Raw genomic sequence first — 22,011 nt, 5'->3', positions numbered from 1 at the left:
CGAAATTAGCCCCAAAGCCATACGCAGAAAATAGGAGGAGGGTACTAAGAAAACTGGGCTGTATAAAATGTAAGATGTTCTTTTAAGAAAGGTGTCCAACAGTGTTTTCTTAAATTTCAAATGGGGAAAAGAAGTGATTAGGTTAGGAATTTACAAGACACGCCAAAGCTATGCATATTTTGGCAGTGGGGTAAGCAGCACAGGGAAGTCCACCATGGCCAAATTATAATGCAAATGTCTAAATATTCAGGCATTGCAGCAAGAATTGCCTCGTGGATGGAGTCCAGGAAATCAGAGCACCAAGAAGTCCATAGAAAATGATAGCTGGCAGCTCCCGCAGCAGGAACAAGACTAAAAGTTGGTGCCTGGCCTGTCAAACATTCCCCATACTTCTGTCTATTTCACTGATGGAAGAACTATGGTACAATTCAAATAGCTTAAATTTAAAAATCTCAGCTCCATATTCTCTCCAGTAAGGGCAGCAAGAGTGGGTAAGGAAGAATTGCTTCCTGCTGCACTCCATCCTGATCTCTGCACAGATCCAAGAATCTTTATGCCATGTGGTATCCAAGCCCACTGTGGATGGTGGTGGCTGATGGGTGGAAAAGAGGCACTGCAGGGTTCAGCTGCCCTCAGCTAGGGACTGCCTCTGCTCCCTCCCGCCTCCTCAGGACTTGAAAAGGTCAGATCATCCATCTGGTATGGCAGAATCTGTCCCTTACTATACCGGGGCCACAGTGTGTGGCACAGTCAGGAAAACACACAGACCACACACAGACACAAGCCTGCTGCAGGTGGCTGCATACAACCAAACCAAGATGTGGTTTGTGCCATCTCTGTACTTGCTTTTTATTCCCCAGCAATCAGTGGATTATCTTCCACGACTACTCCTCTGAGACGGTCAGTGCAGAGCTGCTGTTAGTGCTTGTGTACAGGCCAGTGATGCTGTGCTGTGTAGTCTAGAGAGTGAGAAGAGCTGCTTTTCTGTAATGGGCACACCGCATCTAGTGGCATGAGTGTGAAGAGCCTGTAAAATGCACTACAAGCATGGTTATTTCTATATAGGGTACCCCTCCAGCCTTCCTCTGAAGCTGAAGTGGGCATCAGTGCCCAGTGGCCAACATTTTCAAAACAGGCTTCGTAAGCAATACCCAGTCCACCAGAAAGGTAGACTTCCGTGTGCACCTGGCTTTTCTGTTGAATACACCCATGTCTGCATTCTGGTGATCTTCAGAACGTAGATGGCTTAAGAAAAAAGATTCCTGACAGAGCTCCATGGGAATGTCACGAAATTGGTATTATCCCCATTTTGTAGACAGAAAAGAGAGGCACAGAGAGACAGGGACAATTTTCTCTAATTACTGGCAACATACCAACTAAGAACCATGGCTTACGATAACCACTTAGCGGAAGATGCTCAGTGGCGAAATGTTAATGTCTATTACTTGACCAAAGTAACTATGGATTTTACTTTGAAGTAGGGGCCTTGTAACTCACATTTTTCTTACAGCTTTTTCTGCTGCTTGCTCTATTAATGAGATGGACATGATTAACACTGACTGCAGACATGTAAGAGGAATTCTGTTGGGACAGGTATATAGTATGCACAAAACATAGCCTGTCTGACAATGCTTTCTATGGCTTTGAATTCAGCAAGGAACTTCCATCTTTTTACTTTTTACCTCCACAGGCTTTGAAAACTTGGTGAAACATATTTATCACTGTTCATCACTTTTTCGATTCAGCTTTATCTTTGTAAAGAAAGGAATCTTGCTTGAAGTCTCAGATTATCCTTCATATTTCTCAAACCCAAATCTGGCCATAAGATCTGTCAAAGAAGGACATGGAGTCCTTATTTTTGCTCCTCCAAGTGCTATGTTCCTGATATAGATAGTGTTCTTGAAAATCATATTAACAAAGCCAAACTCTATGCTCTTGGGAAGATACAGTCATTGCAATCAGGGTCATTATAACAGCAATAAACTGGAAAGAATTAAATTACTTTTGTTCAAGACTACCTATTCCCAGTCAGTTGCCTGTTGAATCTGATAGTCATATAACCTAAGCAACAGATTCAGGGATCCCAGCATCTGCCAAATCAGCAGGATGAGGAAGATACACTCTGGTGGCTTGGAAGCAAAGTAGATCTCTTTGATAGGAAAGAAAAGGGGAAAAAATTATGGCAAATTCTCTTCCTTCCTATTTTTCAGCATTAAGTGTCTCAGAGAAAAAATGTTTCTTTGAGAAGTGATGTAAACCAATTCTTTGCACATTGGTACTGCTGGTTTTGCTGGTGAATGATCTCCGGATCTTATGTTCTTGAGTTTTTTTCAAACAATTTAATTGCTTGTATTGTTTAGGTTGTTTATTTTTTTTTCCTATTAGACAGAATGTCTTGTATATAGCAGATAAAGAAGGCACCTTATTCCTTGACCAAAGGAATCTAATCTGTGGAGGAGAAATCTTTTACTTCTAGGACAACACTTATTTTTAGATTCATACATTAAAAATTCCTGGGGACAGGTTCTGCCATGGCTGTCCAGCTGAGTCATACTCTTATAAATAACCCCACAGGACAGAATGGCTTTTCTTTTAGGGTAAGACACTCTTCCGCAGATGAGAAGTGATTGAGTCTGGTCCTTGGAAGCTTCTTGGAAAAATCACACTGTTTTTCCTCCTGTTCTCAAGTGAAAGGAGAAATTAAGAAGGCATTTAGTAATAAACCAGATTTCCAGCTTATCTGAAGAGCTCTCATTAAAGGCCCTCATGGGCCTATGTCCTAAGAAACATTTAGATATATAGTATCTTTACAGCAGTTTACTTGATCAAAAGACAAACCTAGCTAGATTAACAGCCGCCACAAGTGTTAATTGTTATTATTTCCTAACCTGTGACACAGCAGAGAATACAAAAGGCTGATAATCTGCAAATAGCTTCAGTTCCTTCCTCTGCCACTGACTGAGGGAGCAATTTTAAGGAATTCACTCGCTCTTTCTGCACCTCAGTTTGCCACCTGTCAAGTAGGAGTCATGCCATTTAGCTTCCAAAATAAATTTCTAACATGAAAGTGAGGCATGATGGAGTGGTATTTGCTATGCCACCAGTTTCTGCAGTGCCACACACACTGCAGTTATTCACTCAGTTGCACAACGTAGGTATGTTTCTTGCAGTAACTCTTATTGTACTCCTCGTATTACCTACACAGCAACAGGATGTCTCTTACTTCTACATACTTGCCAATGACTGTACCTTCTTGGTCATCAACCCTTCCTCCATTCCTTTTTCATAGTAACTTTGTGATAATCCACTCTGCGCTGGACAAACGTACCTGAGAAGGATTCATCTGGGGCAAGAGAAATTCAAATGTCTCTGCATTCTCCTGAACTCCTAAAAGATTACATTCTTTGTTCATGAATGACCTTATCCAAAGGACTACGGCAGAGCTGGACTCATGGGCGCAAGCGATGTATCATGATGGGCGTTGGCAACTGACAGGTTTAATTTTTATTTCCTTGATTTCAATAAAAAAACACTTTCATGATCTCATTAAGTGACTGTAATACAACTTGATGCTTTACAGCCTGCCTCTCAGTCACTTGGAATTACAATGTCCTTTAAAAGAAATCCTACGGGAATCAATGGCTTCTTGAAGATCAACGTATTATTTATCCTATTTAAGAGTGACAGAATTATATAACTTTAATTGGACCCAATCTTGATGTTATTCTTCAAAACACCTTAGATGCTTTGCTTGATCTGATTATAACTGAGTAGGAACAGTCAAAAGATGAATGAGTAGGAACTTCCAAACCCAATATATTTAGAACAAACCTTTCCTACAGGACTGGTCTGTCAGTTTTGAGCCTTAAGCTATTCAGTATAGCCCCTTTAAAACCACTATTCTTTGTATTTAATATTAATCCCAGATTATAAAATGAAACATACATCTTTCCAACAGCCTGTTCAAAATCCTTAGTTCCACTGGAAGTATTTCACATCATGTGCTCTAGAGCTACACCATAACGGAAAATAGAGCTGTAAGCCATATTGCTAGACAAGCCCATGAGCCTGCGTGATGGGGCTGGGAATAGAAACACCATTAATATACCTTTGGAATGGATGTAAAACCTATGCCAGCTGTGTAAGTAGGGACTGATTGTCTTTCCCACACCATGACACACACTGCATTTAATGTGCCTATTCCTCTTGAGCTGGTCCCAAATTTAGGACACATAAAGGATTAATCAAGCTTATACCCCTGACATGGCAGACAAAATGTTTCTGTACGCTTGAGTAGTGAGAACAACTCTATCAGAACCACCTTGTATAGAGAAGAGTCTGTGCCCTTTCAAGAAACCAAGGGAAACAGTCAGATGCTTTTGTATTTGGATGGTCAGAACACACTAAGTATATATCCCAAATTTTCAAAATCATAGGATTGGTTTAAAAGGTATGACACTTAAGAAAATAATAATACAGGATTGGTTTTCTGCCTAGTGATTTTCCAAATCTTTGCTGCTTCATCTTTGACCTACCATCTTAGAACCAGGAAATCTGCTTTATTTAAAAAAAAATTCACATGATCCAGGAGTGAGGCTTTAGAGAAATCCCTGCCAAATATGTACATTGACAACTCCACAAAAGCTTTTGTTTTGGGTCTTCTGCTCCAGCGCAGTTGCAGTTTTGCTTTTGATATCTTTATCCAGCACATTCAACATGAAATGAATCTTATACCCTTTTTTCTAAATATGTACATTGTCTTCAACGAGGGGAAACTTGAAATATAGGATGTTTGAAAGAAATTAAAGTATCAACTGATTAGACTCAATTTACTATATTCATCAAATGCAGTCTTGGTTTTCAGCTGTAAACCCAATCTGGTTGCTATCCAGCAGTAGTTTCACAGTTACATGTTCTGCATTAAAAATATATATACACGCATACATCCATATGTCCAGGGTTTCAGTACATTGGAAAAAATTCTGCCTTGAATTATGCTCCACTGAATTCAACAGAATTTCCTAGGAATATACATAGAGTAGGCAAAACTAGATCCATCACTGCTGCATAGCCTCCTTCCTTCTTATACCTTTCATTGATTTGCCTCCCATTTGGCCCCATTCTTAAAGTCTTTGGCAGGTTAAGAGTTAGGCAAATTATTTGGAAACAACTTGTATTTACTGATCCTCATTCAATGTATAAATTACACAATGCAGTCATGTGAGTTAAAAGAAGGATTTTTGCTAATATCTTATTTAAATACTAATTAACAAGTAAGTTCTAAAGATACAGGCACTTTTATCACTCGTGTGTTTCCAGAACATTTTAAAACTTTGATGGAGCACACAATCTTCTATTCCCTTCTGAGCAACTAATATCCATTTAAACACCACATTGGTTTTCTTTTCTTTCCGCTTCATGTCTGCTGTTTGCAAATTGATCCTTATGATTATAAAAAGTCAAGGCAGTTATACCTTGAAATTCATTGGAATGCCTCCAGACCTATTATTTGCAGGACTTTCTAGCTGCATAAATAGAATGTCAACTACCTGAATATACTAGGCATACAAAGCAACATAGAAAGCCAACTTTAACTAAGAGGCATAAAAAGAGCTCCACTATCAAGTTAGGGAAAAATGATAGGTACAACTGCAATTTCAAATAATTCACCCAGCAAAGAGCAGAAGTGCATAAATATACATAAAAGCCAGCGCAGTAGTTCTCAGTATAGATCTAATTAAATTTAGTCAGAACAATGAATTACAATAGATTAGTTTATGTCTCATAACAACTATTGTATCTTTCTTTGTACTTAGCAAATATAGTCTTCTTGGAGATCTTTTGCTTACACAGGTGCAAATTTCTTCAATCTGACACTGTTTCCTATCTCACTAGTGATCTTTGGCTTTTGTTTTGCACCTACCAGAAAGCTACGCTCCTCTGCCACCTAGTGCTTTACAGAAGTATATTTTATATCAACTGCCAGCTCCTGCTAGCATAGTGTTCAACAGAATAGATGAGGACTGGCAGAAACCTTTTATTAAAATTTCCTTGCTAAATGGGTGATTAATTTATCAACCTCTATGGATATCATAATTAATCACTGCCAGAGATCACCCCTATCTTAGTATGATACAAAATCTTTTAGCAACTTGCATCCTTGTATTTTAGGACATTACATCATCTTCCTGGTTCTTTCTAAAATGTAAAATAAATTTTTACATAAAATCATTACAGAAGAAAAACATAATCAAATATAACATGTATTTAATCATATGAAATTTTTAGACAAAAAAGAATGTCTTTTTCAACTACTAGCAGGTTCCCAGTGTATCAAAGTGAAATTCCCCTGAGGTATGTATTTTTTCTTTTTAAATGGATTCTGGAGTACAGCATTTGTAACAGCCGGTATGCTTTTTGTTAGTTTTAATTTACATTGTTTCAAAAAGTGTATATTTATATATTAGCAGTGTTGCAATTTATATTTCTTTCAAAATTACATATAAACAGGGTTTATTTCAACTAACAGACTATGCCACATTTTAGAGGAATTCTGGAATTATTTTTTTTTAAAGTAATAGAGCTTCATATTGTCAGTGTTAATAAAACAAAGCTATGAAAGTAAGCTTTCCTTTACTCTTCTTTTGAAGGAAAAGTCATTCAAACTAAACTGTTCTGTCTCTCACTGAAGGTGATTTCTTTTTTGGAAAATTAACTGGTACTGTATCAGTTGCATATACAAATCTTCAATATTTGTCAGTTGTTTCTAATTTATCTTTTAGAGACCATGAATACCAGATATTTTAATGACTTTTTCCCCCCACATTACTCAAAAACCACTATGAAACATTATCAAGCATGTCCTCTTGTCTGGATTGCACAAATGCAGTACTAACATAAGCAGTATGGCTATGAATCATCACCTAACTGTGGCCTGGCAAGTATCTTAAAACATCTAGTGTTGACACAGCCTAACTTCATTCATGTTTCATAAGAACTCTATTTGTAAAGCACCTTCGTTGCTTCACTGATACTATAATTCAATAAACTAAACTAATGCAATATACTGCCAATTATAATTATTACTCCATTAGCAGAAACCACACGTCCTCCCTCATGTTTAGAGAAAAAGTCTTTTTTTTTTTAATAATACCTGTGTGTTTCTGAGAAATTAACCCATGACTCTCAACATCCCATGTTAATTTAGCTTATTTCTCTACAGAACCTTTGTCAAAAATATATAAAAAGCAGCTAAGACAGTACAGTGTAATTGGTCCTATAATATGCACACAAAGAAACAAAAAACCCCTACCTCTCCCTAAAATACATATACACCTTTCCCTCGGGACAATATATCTGTCTTACTGCTTGGCTAATCTCACCTCCAATACGTCAGTCTCATCCCATGCAGCTCTGTCAAAAGAAAGACTTCCACTCTGCATCCTACTTGCCACCTTTTATTGGCTTCAGTTCTGAATAACTGAAAAACAGATATGACTGCAATAAATCCTGTTTGGACAAATCAAAAAGAACTTATGTTGATTGCTTGGATACTGTCAACTAAATGGCATCAATTTACACTTATCAGCTTTCATTATTCCCTCAGACTATGGAAGAAATATAACATCTCCGCTAACATCTGTTCCTACCAGTTATGTTTCAGAACATGGAATCCAGAGCAAGGAAAGCAGAAGTGAGGTGTTAAAGCACACACAAGCCCATTCCTTAAGCAGGCATAATTGGCTCAGCCACGTACATACAAAGGCTATTCTGGGAAGCATGGTCCTGTGTCCTCCACTTTCATACTCCTACTGTCCACGTTGCCACTTTTCTGACCCTGACATGAGCCAAGCTATAGGGGGGTACCCACTGAAAACCAAGCTGTAGAAAGCCAGGGAACAATTCTCTGTCAGCATAGCTTCCCAAACCAGGACAGCACAGGAGCAGATATGCTCAAGTACCAAGGAAACACAAGGGCAACCTAGCCAGGGTTAGGGTCAGGCTTGCATTTTTTGGCAGCAAACAGCTATTAGACTGGCTGAACTGTAATACCCAACAGTACCGTTGGCATATTAAAATCCCAACCAAAAACTGAAAACAGCCTTAATCTTAAATGTAACGGTGCTACGGTGTGTCTAAAACCTTAGTGAAAAGCCACAGCTAGATGGTGTAACTGCACCACTGAAGAGTACCAATGCACAGTAGAGGGCAGAGTTGCCCCCTCTGCAGAAGACCCAGGATGCTGTTGTAAGCTGTTGTATGCTGTTCTGTGTGTTTTTTTCCAAGCAGACACTGACCACCCAGACTACTTACTAGCAATGGCTGCAAAGAATCAGCTTTTGGTCCTTATCAAATTTGCAGACTTCCAGTCATTACATTCAAATTCGTTATTTCACTCAAGAAATCACTGTGCACTTTGAGGGGGGGGGGAAGTCTTTCCATTTCCCCCATTTCCCTTTAAGACAGAAAATTATTTTGTATACTGACAACTGCAAGAAACACTTCACCTTCAGCCCGGTACAGAAAAAGAGCAAATACTTCATGGCAACCACTAGTTAGCTCAAAACCAGGAATATCTCAAACAGCAGCACTGTGGAGAGCTCCAGGCAGATTCTGCTAAGAGCCATGGAAATAACCAGATAACTGTATCTTTCCTTGTAAATATCCTTTGTTTCTAACCAACACTGGTTTTGAAATTGTGGGGCTTTTGTTTGTTTGTTTTGTTTCTTCCAAAAGAGCAGCTGCCAAAAACAGAAATCATATTTCCCTAGGATACTTAACATACTTTATTTTACATCTGTGAATGTTTTCCCTTTGTTGAAAAAAAACGTTATTTACAAAACCAGCATAGAACATTAACATACAAATTATTCAGTGTACTGTACACAGATGTCCAAACCCAAGGTAGATCCTGATTTCTCTTTAATTGTTGACTGTTACGATGTATCACTGAGACGCATTTCCCACTGCATGCTATAGAAACAACACCTGACTGCAACACCATATGGCATGACACACGATTCAAGCAGGATTCCCAAAAGTGCATAGGTTATCCATATCAACATTGCGTGAACAAAACAAGGAAAATATTCTTGAAAAACATGATCTTTCTTGCTGTAGCAACTGTTTTTGTTAGCATTAGTTCTAAAGCATCAGTTTTGAACAAACCAAGATGGACGCTTCCTGGCTCTTTCAATGATCCGCTTGCCTTCATCTTTTTCTGTGGGCTTTTCTCCATCATAAAGGACAACAGTCTCTACAGTAGGAGTATTAAATGGTCCTCCCTCCTTTTTACCTATTTCCATCCGTATCAGTCGAGTTTCTGCTTTGACCTTTGCATAACAATAGCCACAAAGGACATGCTTCTGTTTCAAGTTTCCACACTCAGGACAAACATCTATGTTCCTCTGAAAAACAGTAGAAACCAGTAAATTTTGTAATTTGAACAACAACAACAAAAGAAACAGAGAACAGTCACAAACTACTAAAAAGGTTAAATGAAATACCAGAGAAATTCAATTGCCTTCTCAAAATTCTTCTATGTATTCTGCAATGCACTGCTACATCAAATGCTTACTACTAAAAATAGCCTATGAAGTCAATACCTAAATCATTATGCCTCCTGATGACTGGGAGACCCAATACCTATCAACTCAATTAGATGCACAGAAAGAATAAACCTTTTCCATTTATACCAGCTTTTTAGCTAAAATTCACATTCTGTTGGCTTTCACTTTTTATTTAACCACAGACTACAGTCACACATGATGAACGCACCCGTTGCAAAGTATTTTGAAGATTACAATGTATTCTAAGCTTATTTATAAACAAATTCCAGAAAGGTTGTTCAGTCAGTACTGACCACTATAATGATTCTCTACAATAAGTGAGATGAAAAACGATTGGTGTAAATCTTACTCCAGCATGCTTGTTTCCCATTAACAAAATTATTTGCAGCGGCAAGCCCATGGAAATTTGGTGATTACCTTTACTTTTATAAGCTTATTGGGATTTCTTCGCCTGCAGCGGTTCACTTCAATGGTGCGCCTTTTCTTTGGTGCCGCCATCCACAAGATGCTATCTAAGAAGCTGGGCGCCTCGTTACTTTCTCTAGTGTCGCCTACTGGCTCTGGAAGACAAGCTGGAGCTTGGACAGCTAATGCTGGTCCTGAAGGAAAAAAAAAAGCAAGTCATTACAGCCAAGCCCCATTTTCACGTGCAGCTGAGGAAATATGAGACGAATGCTACCGACACCCCCAAAACGAGGAGGCAGGAGCAGCCAGCAGCGCCCCTCGCCCCGTTCCCTCATTGTCCCCAGGGCTGCGCGCTCTCCTGCTCCAGCCCCCTCCCTCCGCCGTTCAACGTTAGAAACAGGTCCCGCCGGCCTTCAGCCGGGACAGGAGCAGGCCGGTACCTACCCCAGGGCGGGCTCTGGCCCCCGGAGAAACCCAGCAAGAGGCCGCGCTCCAGCCGCCCCCAGCAGCGCTGAAGGAGTCCGCGAAGCCGCGGCAGCGGACAGAAAACCACCACCAAGGCCGCCATACCGCCACACAGCCCCGCCAAGGCCTCAGAGGAGGGGAAGGCGGTCGCTCCCCCGAGGGCGCACAGGGCATGCGCACCTGTCGCTGAGCCTTCTGGGAAACCGAGTGCCCTGAGCACCTGGCGGCACGGCCGGGACGGAGACCAGGACTTCACGTCCCAGCATTCCTCTCGCTACCAGGAGGGCGGGGCGGCAAGCGGGGCACTCGAGGACTTCAACCCCCAGCATGCCCCACGGCGCGCCTCTTCACCAATCGCGTCCCTCGCGGGCCCGGCGCTGCTTCCCTGCATGCTCCGCTCTGCTCCACCTCCTGGCCAATCAGCGCGCTAGCTGTGTCCGCGTGGAGGAAGCGGGAGGAGAGACTGCGCCTGCGCAGAGGGAGCTGGTGAGGGGAGTGGAGGGGTTTGTTCCAAAATGGCGGAGCGCGGCTACAGCTTCTCCCTCACTACGTTCAGGTGCTCGGGGGGGAGAGGGCTGTAGGCCTGGGCTCTCGGCAGGCGGGTCGGCGGGCGAGGGGGAGAACGGCGCACAGCCTACGCGGAGCGGTCTTCCGGCGCCGGGGCAGGAGGGAGTGGGGACTTTGCAGAGTCATCGCGTCCCCGGCGGGTCGGCGGAGCCGGGCCTGCCAGCGCTTGGGGGCGGCGGCGGCTGGACCTGGGCAGAAGGGGCGCGCGTAGGGAAGGCGACTGGGATCTGGCGCTTTCGCCTGAGGGGGGCACGCAGCTGGCTGCTGGGAGTCTTCGTGAGCGGAACGGCTGCAGGGGCAGCCGGGGAGAGAAGCGGGGGCTGAGGTGAGAGTCCCGGCTCCCACCTGATTTGTGTCGCTGATCTCGGGCCCGAGAGCAGTCGCTGCTTCTATCTTCTGTCGTTGCTGTGAGTCAGAGTCACTGTGGGGCCGACCTAAGGTCTGTCTCGTCACTGGTAGTGCCTTATAGCGAGTGCTTGGTGAAACGGTTTAGCAAACTTAGGGTCCCCACGCACTCTCTTTAGGGTGGGTAGTAATTCCGTAACTCTGAGCTAACTGGAAATGCGTGATGGTAGCTGAGCTATGGTATCTTGAGAGCTTGCTTCAGAACAAACTTTGCAGATGTGGGAATGAAAGAAGCTTTCGGATGAGTTTTAAATAGTTTATTTCCCTTCCTGCTGCACTTGCAGGTGGTGCTCTCCTTCCACTTCGTGTTGCGCACAGCTAGGTGCGGGAATGATTGCATGCACGGAATGAATATGCTATTGGAGTGGTACCTATTAAAGTGTTGATCTAATACATACACTTAAGATTAATTCAGAGAAAAGGATATTACTTTTCATTCTTTTTTGATGAAACTGTTAAGCTATCCAGAATTATGTTTTATATATAGAAAGGAAAACTGAATGCAAGAATCTTTGTGCTGCTTTTGGTAAAGTGTCCCCTTAATCTCAGAGGCGAGTAATGCTGTGTAATTGGAAACTGGGTTACTACAAGCTTGTTGCAGTTAAGCAAACGAAGCAGTTCACAATCTAAAACTAGGAAAAGAATCTTCTTGATGGATGCCGCCAAATGTGCCTGCTTTACTCAAGTGGGTTAAATTCTTTATTAGCTCTCGGAAGTGGTTTCCTAAGAGAGTTACAAACTTTTTGGACTGTACAGAAGTACTACATGCTCTGAAGCTTGAAGCCATTTGATTTTATACTCACATGGAAGAGAATACACATACTTACGTTTTCCCTCATTCTCCTGTTCCTTGTGCTGAGAATTATTTATTTTAGGCTGTGCTTACTTTTAAAATATTTTGCTAATGTTCTGTATATTTCAATTGCTGGCATAGGAAACTGTTGTTCTGGTTTGTTAGTATTTTGTAGTGGAGAAGCTAGAATTATTACTGTGTCACTTTTATACACTGTTTACTCAGTGTATAAATAACTACACTAATTGATTACTGCTTGCTTTTTTTTTCTAACTGCTCTAAGCACTGAGTTACATAATTTTCTATTTTACTTCCGCATCTATTAAAACAACAGTGTCTGAAATACAGCCCAGAGAACAGATCTGACTTGCAAAATCACTTGTCCAGTGAGTGACTGGCTCTGTGCTGTCCTTTTCCCTGGGGATCGAGAGTGGACCCCTTGATCCCCCTCGTTCTGGATGAGTTACTTTGTCAGCCTGACACCTGCTGCTCTGTTCTTATGATTCTGCATCCATTACCAGAATGACATGGATCATTAAAACAAAATGCAGGAATACCTGGGGGTGGAATGGGAGCTGTTTTTGTCTTGTGCCATTGACCTGATATGTGTTTGGCAGTCAAAAAAATTAGCAGTGTTTTGCTTGTACCTTTCAGCAGTGAACATCAGGGTCTTGAAAACTTTTGCAAACCACATGTATAGTGCCATTTCAGTAGAAAGTCATGATGCGCTCTGAAGATTTTTTCCACTGAGTGGAAAACTTGTTTAAAATGGTATCAAGTTGGAGGATGGACTTGTCCTCCTTCAATCTGCATCCCAGTCACTGCTCCCTATCCAAGACACATTAGCTTTCATGAGAGTTGTAGGTGGGTTGTTTGAGTATCCCAGTAGCACTGTGCAGCAGTGAGTTCTGTGCTGAACAGGTCCAGTTCTTTTAGAAGCTGTTATGAATCTTCAGACTTGTGGTCTTTTGGGGAGGGGGGGTTAAATTCTGATTAGAATATGCTGATGCTAGGTGTAAAGAGGCTTAAAAAAGCAAGTTAGCATCAGATTGTTGTAGGAAAGATTTGAGCATATCAGAATTATGTTAGGCTTACTTTTGCATTTTCCTTTTTAGTCCTTCTGGAAAGCTTGTTCAGATTGAATATGCTTTGGCTGCAGTGGCTGCAGGAGCTCCATCGGTTGGGATTAAAGGTATGGTGGAGGACTCAGGATTCTGAGTATCATTTGAGAGAACTAAAATTGTTTAGACTGTGTACTAGGTCTTTTTTCATCTTGCCTTCTATTACATATTCTGTCTTTCAGTGGATTTTCACATCTTTTAGTGGGTTTAATATTTCCTTTTTTTTTTTTCCTGTACCTCACTAATTTTTCTATAAAGAAGGAAGGGAGCTTAGAGCCCCATGCTAGGGGAAGAAAATTGCTTGGGTGATTTTGGAGACACTGAGCTGGTAGAAGTAGACATCTTTTTTTTGTTTTAGTGCTCCTGTCTCTTAAGTAAGTAACTCCAGCTGTGTGTCCATATATATAGAAATTACACAGAAAATTACCTCAACTGCTTAATTATTAATATGTGCTTCAGAATCTTCAGAATGGGATTATGGGAGCTGTATGATTATTTAAAAGGAGAAACAATGTGTTGGGTGGATTCATCAAAGTATCTCTGTTTAATGTGATTGTAAACTTGAAGAGTTTTTAAAAAAGGGAGGAGCAAAATTCTTTACAGTCCGATAAACTTGTTCTGTGTTTTGACTGCTTTCCATAATTCTAGTTTGATACTAAAAAAAAAAAAAATCTTATTCCTTTCCAGCTGCAAATGGAGTGGTGTTGGCAACTGAGAAGAAGCAGAAATCCATTCTTTATGATGAAAGGAGTGTCCACAAAGTAGAACCAATTACCAAACATATAGGTTTAGTGTACAGTGGTATGGGTCCAGATTACAGGTATTAAAAAATTTTATTTGGTCGCCATTTAAATGCATTTTCATAGAACAAATGTAAGAAACAGATAGCAATTAGCTGTTTCCTTCTAAGTGTATGGCATAATATTATATTGTATTACACAGTATATAAAATTCATGTTAAGGTTTTCTTAATATATTCAATACCTTGTCAAATAACCTTTTATCTAAAGAATGAGTAGGGAATGAACAGCATTGTAATTCAACCTTTGTTTCAGTTTAAGTATTTCAGAGATTACTCAGCTGATAAAGATAACCCAGCACAGTGTATTTTTTTTTTTTTACATTGGTGTTATGCCAGATGTATAATTCCTTAGCATAGTTATTTATTATAAGTTTTCAGTTCTAGCTGTAACAACTGATTGGAATATCTTTGACATACTAATTTTGTTTTTGTTTTTAGAGTACTTGTGCACAGAGCTCGGAAGCTGGCTCAGCAATATTACTTGGTTTATCATGAGCCCATTCCAACAGCTCAGCTAGTACAGAGAATTGCCTCTGTGATGCAAGAATACACACAATCTGGGTATGTGGTTTTCTGAATTTTGAAGTTGCTTAGAAAGATTATGTTGTTTAAATATAAGGAATAACAACTACCTGGTGATTGAATTTTTTGTGTCAGAAAGGGAGTTTTTCAATGGAGAATGTCCACAGAAAGTGGGCCAGTGGGAGGAACACTAACTGGCAGGGCGTGAGATAGGGTCTTCGTATCTTGAAAATAAACATGTTGGGCAAGGCAGCATGCTTTTGGTTTTGTACTGTTGGTTGGCTAGTCATCCCTGATCACAGCTCTGGGCTGGCGGGAAGCATTTGGGGGAAGGTTAACCCATCCAAAATAATTTAGTCATCTTTGGTTTTCGCTGAATAAATTTCACATATCAACTGTGATTTTTTTGGTTTGTTTTTGGTTGGGTTTTTTTTTTTTCTGTAGTGGTGTTCGTCCATTTGGTGTATCACTGCTAATTTGTGGCTGGAATGAAGGGCGGCCATATTTATTTCAGTCGGATCCCTCTGTAAGTATCCTACGTTTGTAAATTCTACTGCTTTTATAAAACATCTAAAGCTGTATATGTGCTCATGAAGTACTTTCTGTGATGAGAAGAAGAATGCAGAGCTAGAACAAAAGATCCTGTAGCATAACTTCTGAAGTCAGAATGAGCCAATTTCAATAGGTGCTTGGAGGAGGCCTGGATCACTCTGTGCCTGCATGTTCCTGTATTGCTTGAGGGATGGCAGCTGTTTTTGAGGGAGATCACCATCCCTTTTCATGCCTTCCCACCTAGCTGGTAGTGACAAGAGTGGCATTCTGCAGCAGGTACCAGAAAAAAAAAAGTTTGACTGCTTATGCTGCTCAAATAGTTGTTCCCTAAACTGGATGGAAGTTAGGCCAAAATCTGTTGCATTGTGAAATATAATGCATATGCTTTAGAATTTAATGACAGTTGTTAATTTGAGTTTATTTGCTGTGTTTACAGTGCACTTTGTGCAGTGAAAAACTACCCTTTGATGCATGTGTGGGTTGTAACGCTTTACGTCAAACAAAAAAAGGTCACTGTAATGATCCTTGATAAGCTTCAGAAATTTGAATTACTACCTGATGCTCAAATGTAAAAAGCAAAATGCAGGTGTCTTGTGTAAGGCAGCTTGATTGAGGCATAGAACTGCTGACAGTCTTCATGCCAGAGGAGAGAATACAAGTGATGGCTAAATATCCTATTAGAAGCTAAGATAAATCAGGTGGTTGATCTGCAACAAGTTACTTAATCTTAAAAAAGAAGAATATATGGAGTGAACCTCAGGAAAGATCTGACTGTATTAATTGCCAAGGGCAAACATACTGTTTCTCTTTAAGGAATCCCAAATCAAAGAGGCTGACTTATTAAATTCATCTTTCAAAGTAGCAGGGGGATGAAAATAGGCAGGGCCCTATACAAATGTTTTGTACACTTTCACAGCATATGTTTCCATATCAAATTAGTCTGCATGTGATCCAAAATAGGCTCGTATATTCTCAGAACATTCAGTATTTTCATAATTGCTTCTGTACTTTTTACCAAGTAATCGAATACATAATGTTTGACTAAGTTACACAAAACAATTCAATAGATTGTTGCTTTTACAGGGAGCTTACTTTGCATGGAAAGCAACAGCAATGGGAAAAAATTATGTCAATGGAAAAACATTCCTTGAGAAAAGGTAATGTATTTGATATTTGTCTGAAAGGATACTATCTGTTTTGTTCAGGTTCCATGTAAAACAGCCAGATAAAAAATGCACACTTTCAGATTATCAGAACAAAGTTTTAAAATACTTAAGATTGGATGCTTCCAGTTTACTTATTTACACATACACAGGAAATTTGCTTTATTTAAACTCCAGCTTTTGTGTTTATGGAGAATTATTTCAGTGCAGTAAACATTATATTCAACATATTTGCAGAAATAGTTCTACACAGCGTCAGTAGGAAAAGTGGTAAAATACTTTTTTTTTTTTTTACAAATAATAACTTTTACTATAAATATCACAGTACTTACAAATAACATTTGTATGAGAAACAGGAAGATTTTAGTAGTGTTTGGGTTTTTAGAGGCTTTAGGATTATTAGGATTTGGAAAGATCTTTGTCCCACGCTGAAATACATGAACTTCTGTTTACAGATACAATGAAGATTTGGAGCTTGAAGATGCCATTCATACGGCTATCTTAACGCTAAAGGTTAGCAAAATATTTAAGAAATAAGTTTCTTACTGTTATGACATTGATATGATGCACTGAAGTATGTTTTCTTTAATAGGAGAGCTTTGAAGGGCAGATGACAGAAGACAACATTGAAGTTGGAATCTGTAATGAAGCTGGTTTTAGGAGGCTTACTCCAACTGAGGTTAAGGACTACTTGGCTGCGATAGCCTAGTAGAAACTGAGCAAGACTGTGTGATTCACACAAAGGTCTTTTTAATTTTGGCTACTTAAATGTTTTTGTTTGCAGTTTTTGCATACTTATTTCTACATGGTTTGTCTGAGAGATTTTTTAAATATCATGGGTGCAAATGCAACAGTCCTAATATTGTAATACATGGTATCTTATTACAGGTAATTCTTTCCCTTGATACATGGAATTTTTGTACACAAAATACTGTACAAAATGTAAAATTATAATGACAGCTTGAAAAAGGCTGAAGAATAAAATTTGAAGGCCACTGTTTTGGGGGAAGGTGTCTGTGTGTGTGTCTTTTTAATCATAGCTTGTTTATCTGCATAAAGCTGAGGCTTTGGTATCTTTATTGTTGAGGAAACAGAATTTTCCATGCAGCTGTGATGAACTCATCTTAGACCTTCTTTTAATGAATTTAAATTTTGAGTGGACAGGATAATTTTTTCACTTTGGAATATTGTTTAAATGTTAAGTAACTTCCAGAAATGGTTTTAGCTGGTGTAAAAGATCATGTACTTTCACAAAGAGGCAGAACAGTCTTCCATTTCAGGTGTGACCTGTGATCTACTTGAGCATCTCTGCCCTTGACCCTCTTGGTCTTTGTGTCTCAATAACTTGTTTTCTATTACTTGGGTTATTTTTGTGGCCCTAGAAATTGCACTTTTTCAGCCCTGAAATATTGTTAGAAATAATGGTAGTAGCAGCTCTTAGTGCAAATTAAATGCATTTATCATCATCAATAAAAATCAACAGGAGTTACAAAGCAAAATGAGAGTATGTAATGTAATTACTTTATCCCTTAAATTGTGCTGAAGTGTTTTCCAACTTGCAAGATAACTCTAAAGGTGCAGTAATGAAAAGAGCACTTTATGCATCACAACTTTTACAGGTGTAGAACTAGATGCTTGAATATTATTGTGTGTGGGTGTATGTATCAATACATTTGTTACATGTGTAGAGTCGTCCAGGTTATACAGAAACACAAAATTTACCGCAAAAGAAACAAGATAAATATACTTTTTTCATCAGAAATAATCTGGTCTGCAGCCGTTTAAGTTACTGTTTGCAGATTTTATTACAGTTGATTGTAATTTTATTACAGTCTGATAGTTAAAATGTTGATAATGAACTGGGAGCGATAGCTGGATCACTCTGCTTTTATGTAAGGCTAAGCACGTATGGGAGCAGCCTGACAGGTTACATGTTAGCAGCCATAACTAATGAAGAAAATGTAAAGTATGAGTTAGTCTGCAGAAAGCAGTGTATAAGCTGATCGATCTGTTCTTTCCAATGTCTGTCTTCTGATGTTTTATGTTATCACTAGGTAAATAAGAGTTTCTGAAGCATGCCATAAATGAAGTTTTATTTCCAAATGTCAGAAATAAAAGCTGTGTCCAAACAGTTCATTAAGACTTAGTCCAGATCACTTTTTTGAGTATTTTACTCTGAAAACAAATCCATGCTCTGATTCTTATTCTAGAGAAAATGAACAACTAGGAACTGAAACTGGAAACTTGATGTTGCTAGATCTTTAACTTAAGCTTTCAGAATCATTCGGAAAAGCAGAATGCTACTTGAATATTCATACACATTCAGTCAGTTTTTAATGCTATATAAGTATTTAAAGGAATTTTGTATATGAAAAAATGCAGCTAGGTACATCAGAAAATGGTTAGCATGAACTGTAGTAGCTTAGTTGCCTCCTCTACTGGAAACAGTTCATTAGCAAAGAACACCTTATGGAAGGTAGTTGAAACCAAAGCAATTTCAAATAAATCATGCTCTCTCACTCCCCAGATAGTAACAATGAAGCAAACGAAAAAATGTTTTAAGGTTTGGGGTGTGTGGTTTGTTTTTTGGTTTGGTGTTGGTTTTGTTTTGTTTTTTTTAAATAATTGAACAACTTCCATCTCTGTAGAATTTTACTCACTTTTTACAGGTGGTGAAGGGAAGTGAAAAAAGAGTATCTTCCATCTTTTCCTGGGGTTTAATGTTTTAAATGTAGTAATTGTTCTGTATATTCTATGGAAAATATTGTGCTCTAAGTAAGGAGGGTGCTGCCTTCCAGATACCTGATAATTGGGATAAATGTTGAGGGGGGGTTTGTCCACTTCACCACACCCTGTTAGGAGGATGGACAACCATTACCATGCGGGGTATTTTTACTGAAGCATTTACTGAAGCGTATAGTGGTGTTGGTTTTACTTTGTATTGTTATCAACAACATTGTAAAGGGGTGGCAACATGAAGTTAGTACATTTGTCGGATGTTCTAAATGTCCTCTTGTCATGACCCAGACTGGACAGACCAGGGAGTTGTGTTTAATTCGAAATTCCCTCGGGCTAAATTAAGGTGAAAGGACACCAAACGATCAGTTAAAGATTTTATTCATGACAGAAGCAAACTGAACTGGGGGGGCGTGGTAGTAGGTGGCAGGGTTTCTCACAACAGGAATTGGCATAAGACTACTTCTGTAAACTGTGTAACCGTATACATCAGTTCAGGGAATAAGGAGATCCCTCCTGTTGAGTCACGAGGTTCAAAGCAGACCCCCTTGCTTTCCAGACTCCTCCTCAGAGAACGGTCTAGGCGTGGCTGGATCTACTCTTAGTCTCAGACTTGGTCAACGGTTTGTATCTTGAAACATATGAGGTGTAGGGATTGTGGAAAAGGAAAGAGAGAAGAAGACAGAGAAAAAGGAAGAGAGAAAGATTTCACCGGTCCTGGGTCCAGCGTTGGTTCAGTCAGCCGAGGTGTCCAGTCAGCTGAGGGGTCCAGTCCCGGCGGGCTTGCACGCCTGGAGCTTCAGTTGGTGTCCTTTTATCATCCTTGCTCCTCCTTCAGGCGGGCACCCGAACTCGTCAGGTTGATGAGCAGTTTGTGAGCCTTTGGGCTTGGGGGTCGTTTGTGGAGTAACTTCTTCCCTGCAGACACGGCCATTGTTTGATCTTTGTATCAGAACAGCTTATCGGAACAGGGAGCTGCGCACCCTCCAGCACGCCCTCCCCCTCCTGTTGCTGAGGTCTGAGCTGATGGGTTTTTCACCTTGGTTCCTTGCTGTGCAGGGTTTGTCTTTAAGCAGAACTTGCCCCACCACAATGTTTGAGACATTAACTCTTTCAGTCTCTCACACCTCTTGTACCAGCTTGCCCCAGTCAGTGCTTTTAGGAATGTAAACTGTTTGAATTGGTAAAATAATGTGTGATTTGATTATTGTTAAAGGTGGTACCTTTTTCTTTTAAGAACAAATAGAAAGAAAGATGAGAGAGATGAGAATGCTGTCACTAGGGTATCACAGCACCATATATTAGTACATAGTCTTTTACGACAAAAAGCTTAAAAATGATCGGTTTTAAGTTTCCTTTGAGAGTGCTTTCTTCAGGCTGGCTCTGAGGGATGATCTTATAGCCCTCATTGTAATTCCTGTGGTAATATTTAATTGCTCCATGCTTTGTGTGAAACGAGGAGGGTAGGTCTATACCATAGTCTAATGGTTCATTGCCAGTTATTCATTTTGATGAGCCACCAAGCTGGTAGTTGAGAAAGATGGCTTTTACACTGTTAAGAACTGAGTCCTAATGCTGCCTGATATACTTGAGCCCTACAGAGAATCATAGTTCATGGGACTTGGTGTAATTTGGAAAGAATATGCATAATGTTTTGAACTCAGGGTTTATTTAAGAGTATTAGATAATTTTCGTAGTGGTAGGCAGATAGACCTTGATATTATGCTGTTCTAATGGGGAAGGTGATGTGGTGTGGGTTGTTTTTTTTTAAACTGCTTAATCCTACACTGAAGAAAATCATTGCCATGCTCAGGTGACTGCATGTCTAGAACAGTAACTAAATTTTATCTAGTATTTAAAGGGAACCTTTAAACTGCAGGGAACTAATTTACATCTTTTTCCATTCAAAATCCTCAGAATCTAAGGAGATAGTAATTTTGAGATGTATTTCTCAAAATCACTTTAGGTGTGAAAGATACTAGTGCAGTGGAATAGCAAATTATATGGTGGTTGTGGTCATTTTCAGAAAGTGCAATTAATTTTTGTATTTTGTAAAAACTCGCTACATAAAGGGGGGTAAAGGGGGAATAAAGTGGACAAACACTGTTCATTTGTAAGAAATGACAAATTACAAGTTTGATTACTTAAGCAGACCATGAAGTCTGACTTTGCTTCATTTTTCTTGTGTCTCATGCAGTCATCTGAAAGAAGAAAAAGAGACACTGGTCACTTGAAGTAGGTAATGTCTTGATTTGCATGTCCTAGAAGCTGATGTGCTCTGAGGAACTGAGGATAGCGTGACACCTATGATAACATAGAATTTCTTTGGGCTTTTGTTCTTTTAGCTAGTAGGATCAGGATCTGAGAACAGCATCACAATTTCACGAGGTTATTACTTTAGGTTCCAGTGTGACGGAAGGTACAGGTGCAGTAAGCCCCTTACAACTTGCTTTGGCTTACTATTGCTTGGCAGAATCTTGTGAAATCATTTAGACAAGTAAAGATAATGACTGGAGGGGCCAGCCACCAGGAGTAGGTGGCGAGAAGGCAAGTTAGGGAGTATCGCTGCAGCCTGGAGAGAGGCTAGAGGCCACGGAGATGTCTACTCGTTGGAAGCAGCAGCTCGGGGCGAGCCAGGAGGACGCTTGTTCGCACTTAGCACCAAAGGGTTTAGTAACGCCCGTTTTTGCTTTCTGAACTTCTTCAACCCAGCGTGCATTGAGCCATGGGTGCTTCTTCCCCGCTGACGTTCAAGCCCAAGGCTGACTTGCCTCTGGCCTTTCTGACCTAATGTACTGTCTTTGCTCTTTAATAAAGGCTTTTCGGGATAAAACGCGTATTTATTTGAGGACCGCCGTGACTGCGGCTGCAGGCAGGCCGCGGAGGAGAGCCGGGCTGGGGCCGGCGGCGC

The 22,011-nt window shown here is 40.1% G+C and overlaps 2 protein-coding genes across 4 annotated transcripts; one reads left to right on the top strand and one right to left on the bottom strand.

The window, feature by feature from the left end:
- Positions 1-1,762: 1,762 nt before the first annotated feature.
- MRPL32 (mitochondrial ribosomal protein L32) lies at positions 1,763-10,560 on the bottom strand. Of its 3 annotated transcripts, XR_775285.1 has the most exons (5): positions 10,419-10,560; positions 9,987-10,168; positions 9,169-9,407; positions 7,383-7,480; positions 1,763-1,828 (listed from the first exon to the last, which is right to left on the bottom strand). XR_775285.1 is itself a non-coding variant. In XM_010581798.1 (4 exons), exons 1-4 carry the CDS (start codon positions 10,540-10,542, stop codon positions 7,444-7,446), a joined length of 582 nt encoding a protein of 193 aa, XP_010580100.1. In that variant the 5' UTR covers positions 10,543-10,560; the 3' UTR covers positions 7,356-7,443. The 3 variants fall into 3 exon arrangements, 2 of the variants coding, with proteins under 2 accessions (XP_010580100.1, XP_010580101.1); XM_010581798.1 differs by lacking the exon at positions 1,763-1,828 and having other exon boundaries at positions 7,356-7,480; XM_010581799.1 differs by lacking the exons at positions 1,763-1,828; positions 7,383-7,480 and having other exon boundaries at positions 8,519-9,407.
- Positions 10,561-10,896: 336 nt separating this feature from the next.
- On the top strand, positions 10,897-17,373 carry PSMA2 (proteasome (prosome, macropain) subunit, alpha type, 2). The gene is made up of 8 exons (XM_010581796.1): positions 10,897-10,995; positions 13,320-13,396; positions 14,013-14,145; positions 14,566-14,688; positions 15,094-15,175; positions 16,285-16,358; positions 16,820-16,877; positions 16,957-17,373. The coding sequence occupies exons 1-8, from the start codon at positions 10,955-10,957 to the stop codon at positions 17,071-17,073; spliced, it is 705 nt and encodes a 234-aa protein (XP_010580098.1). The 5' UTR covers positions 10,897-10,954; the 3' UTR covers positions 17,074-17,373.
- Positions 17,374-22,011: the final 4,638 nt, after the last annotated feature.

The sequence above is a fragment of the Haliaeetus leucocephalus genome, unplaced genomic scaffold (assembly GCF_000737465.1).
Source record: "Haliaeetus leucocephalus isolate CR32 unplaced genomic scaffold, Haliaeetus_leucocephalus-4.0 Scaffold808, whole genome shotgun sequence".
NCBI classification, from domain to species: Eukaryota; Metazoa; Chordata; class Aves; order Accipitriformes; family Accipitridae; genus Haliaeetus; species Haliaeetus leucocephalus.
This window is presented reverse-complemented; position numbering and strand designations above follow the sequence as displayed.

Bases quoted from the DNA above. Each gene is read 5' to 3' on its own strand.
- PSMA2 (XM_010581796.1), top strand. From the start codon at position 10,955: ATGGCGGAGCGCGGCTACAGCTTCTCCCTCACTACGTTCAG. The intron at 16,359-16,819 runs GTAATGTATTTG...TTCTGTTTACAG, and splicing joins AAAACATTCCTTGAGAAAAG to ATACAATGAAGATTTGGAGC. The intron at 16,878-16,956 runs GTTAGCAAAATA...TTTCTTTAATAG, and splicing joins CGGCTATCTTAACGCTAAAG to GAGAGCTTTGAAGGGCAGAT.
- MRPL32 (XM_010581798.1), bottom strand. From the start codon at position 10,542: ATGGCGGCCTTGGTGGTGGTTTTCTGTCCGCTGCCGCGGCTTCGCGGA. The intron at 10,169-10,418 runs GTAGGTACCGGC...TTTTTCCTTCAG, and splicing joins GGGCCAGAGCCCGCCCTGGG to GACCAGCATTAGCTGTCCAA. The intron at 7,481-9,168 runs GTTTGTTCAAAA...TCTGTTTTTCAG, and splicing joins GCCAGGAAGCGTCCATCTTG to TTATTCAGAACTGAAGCCAA.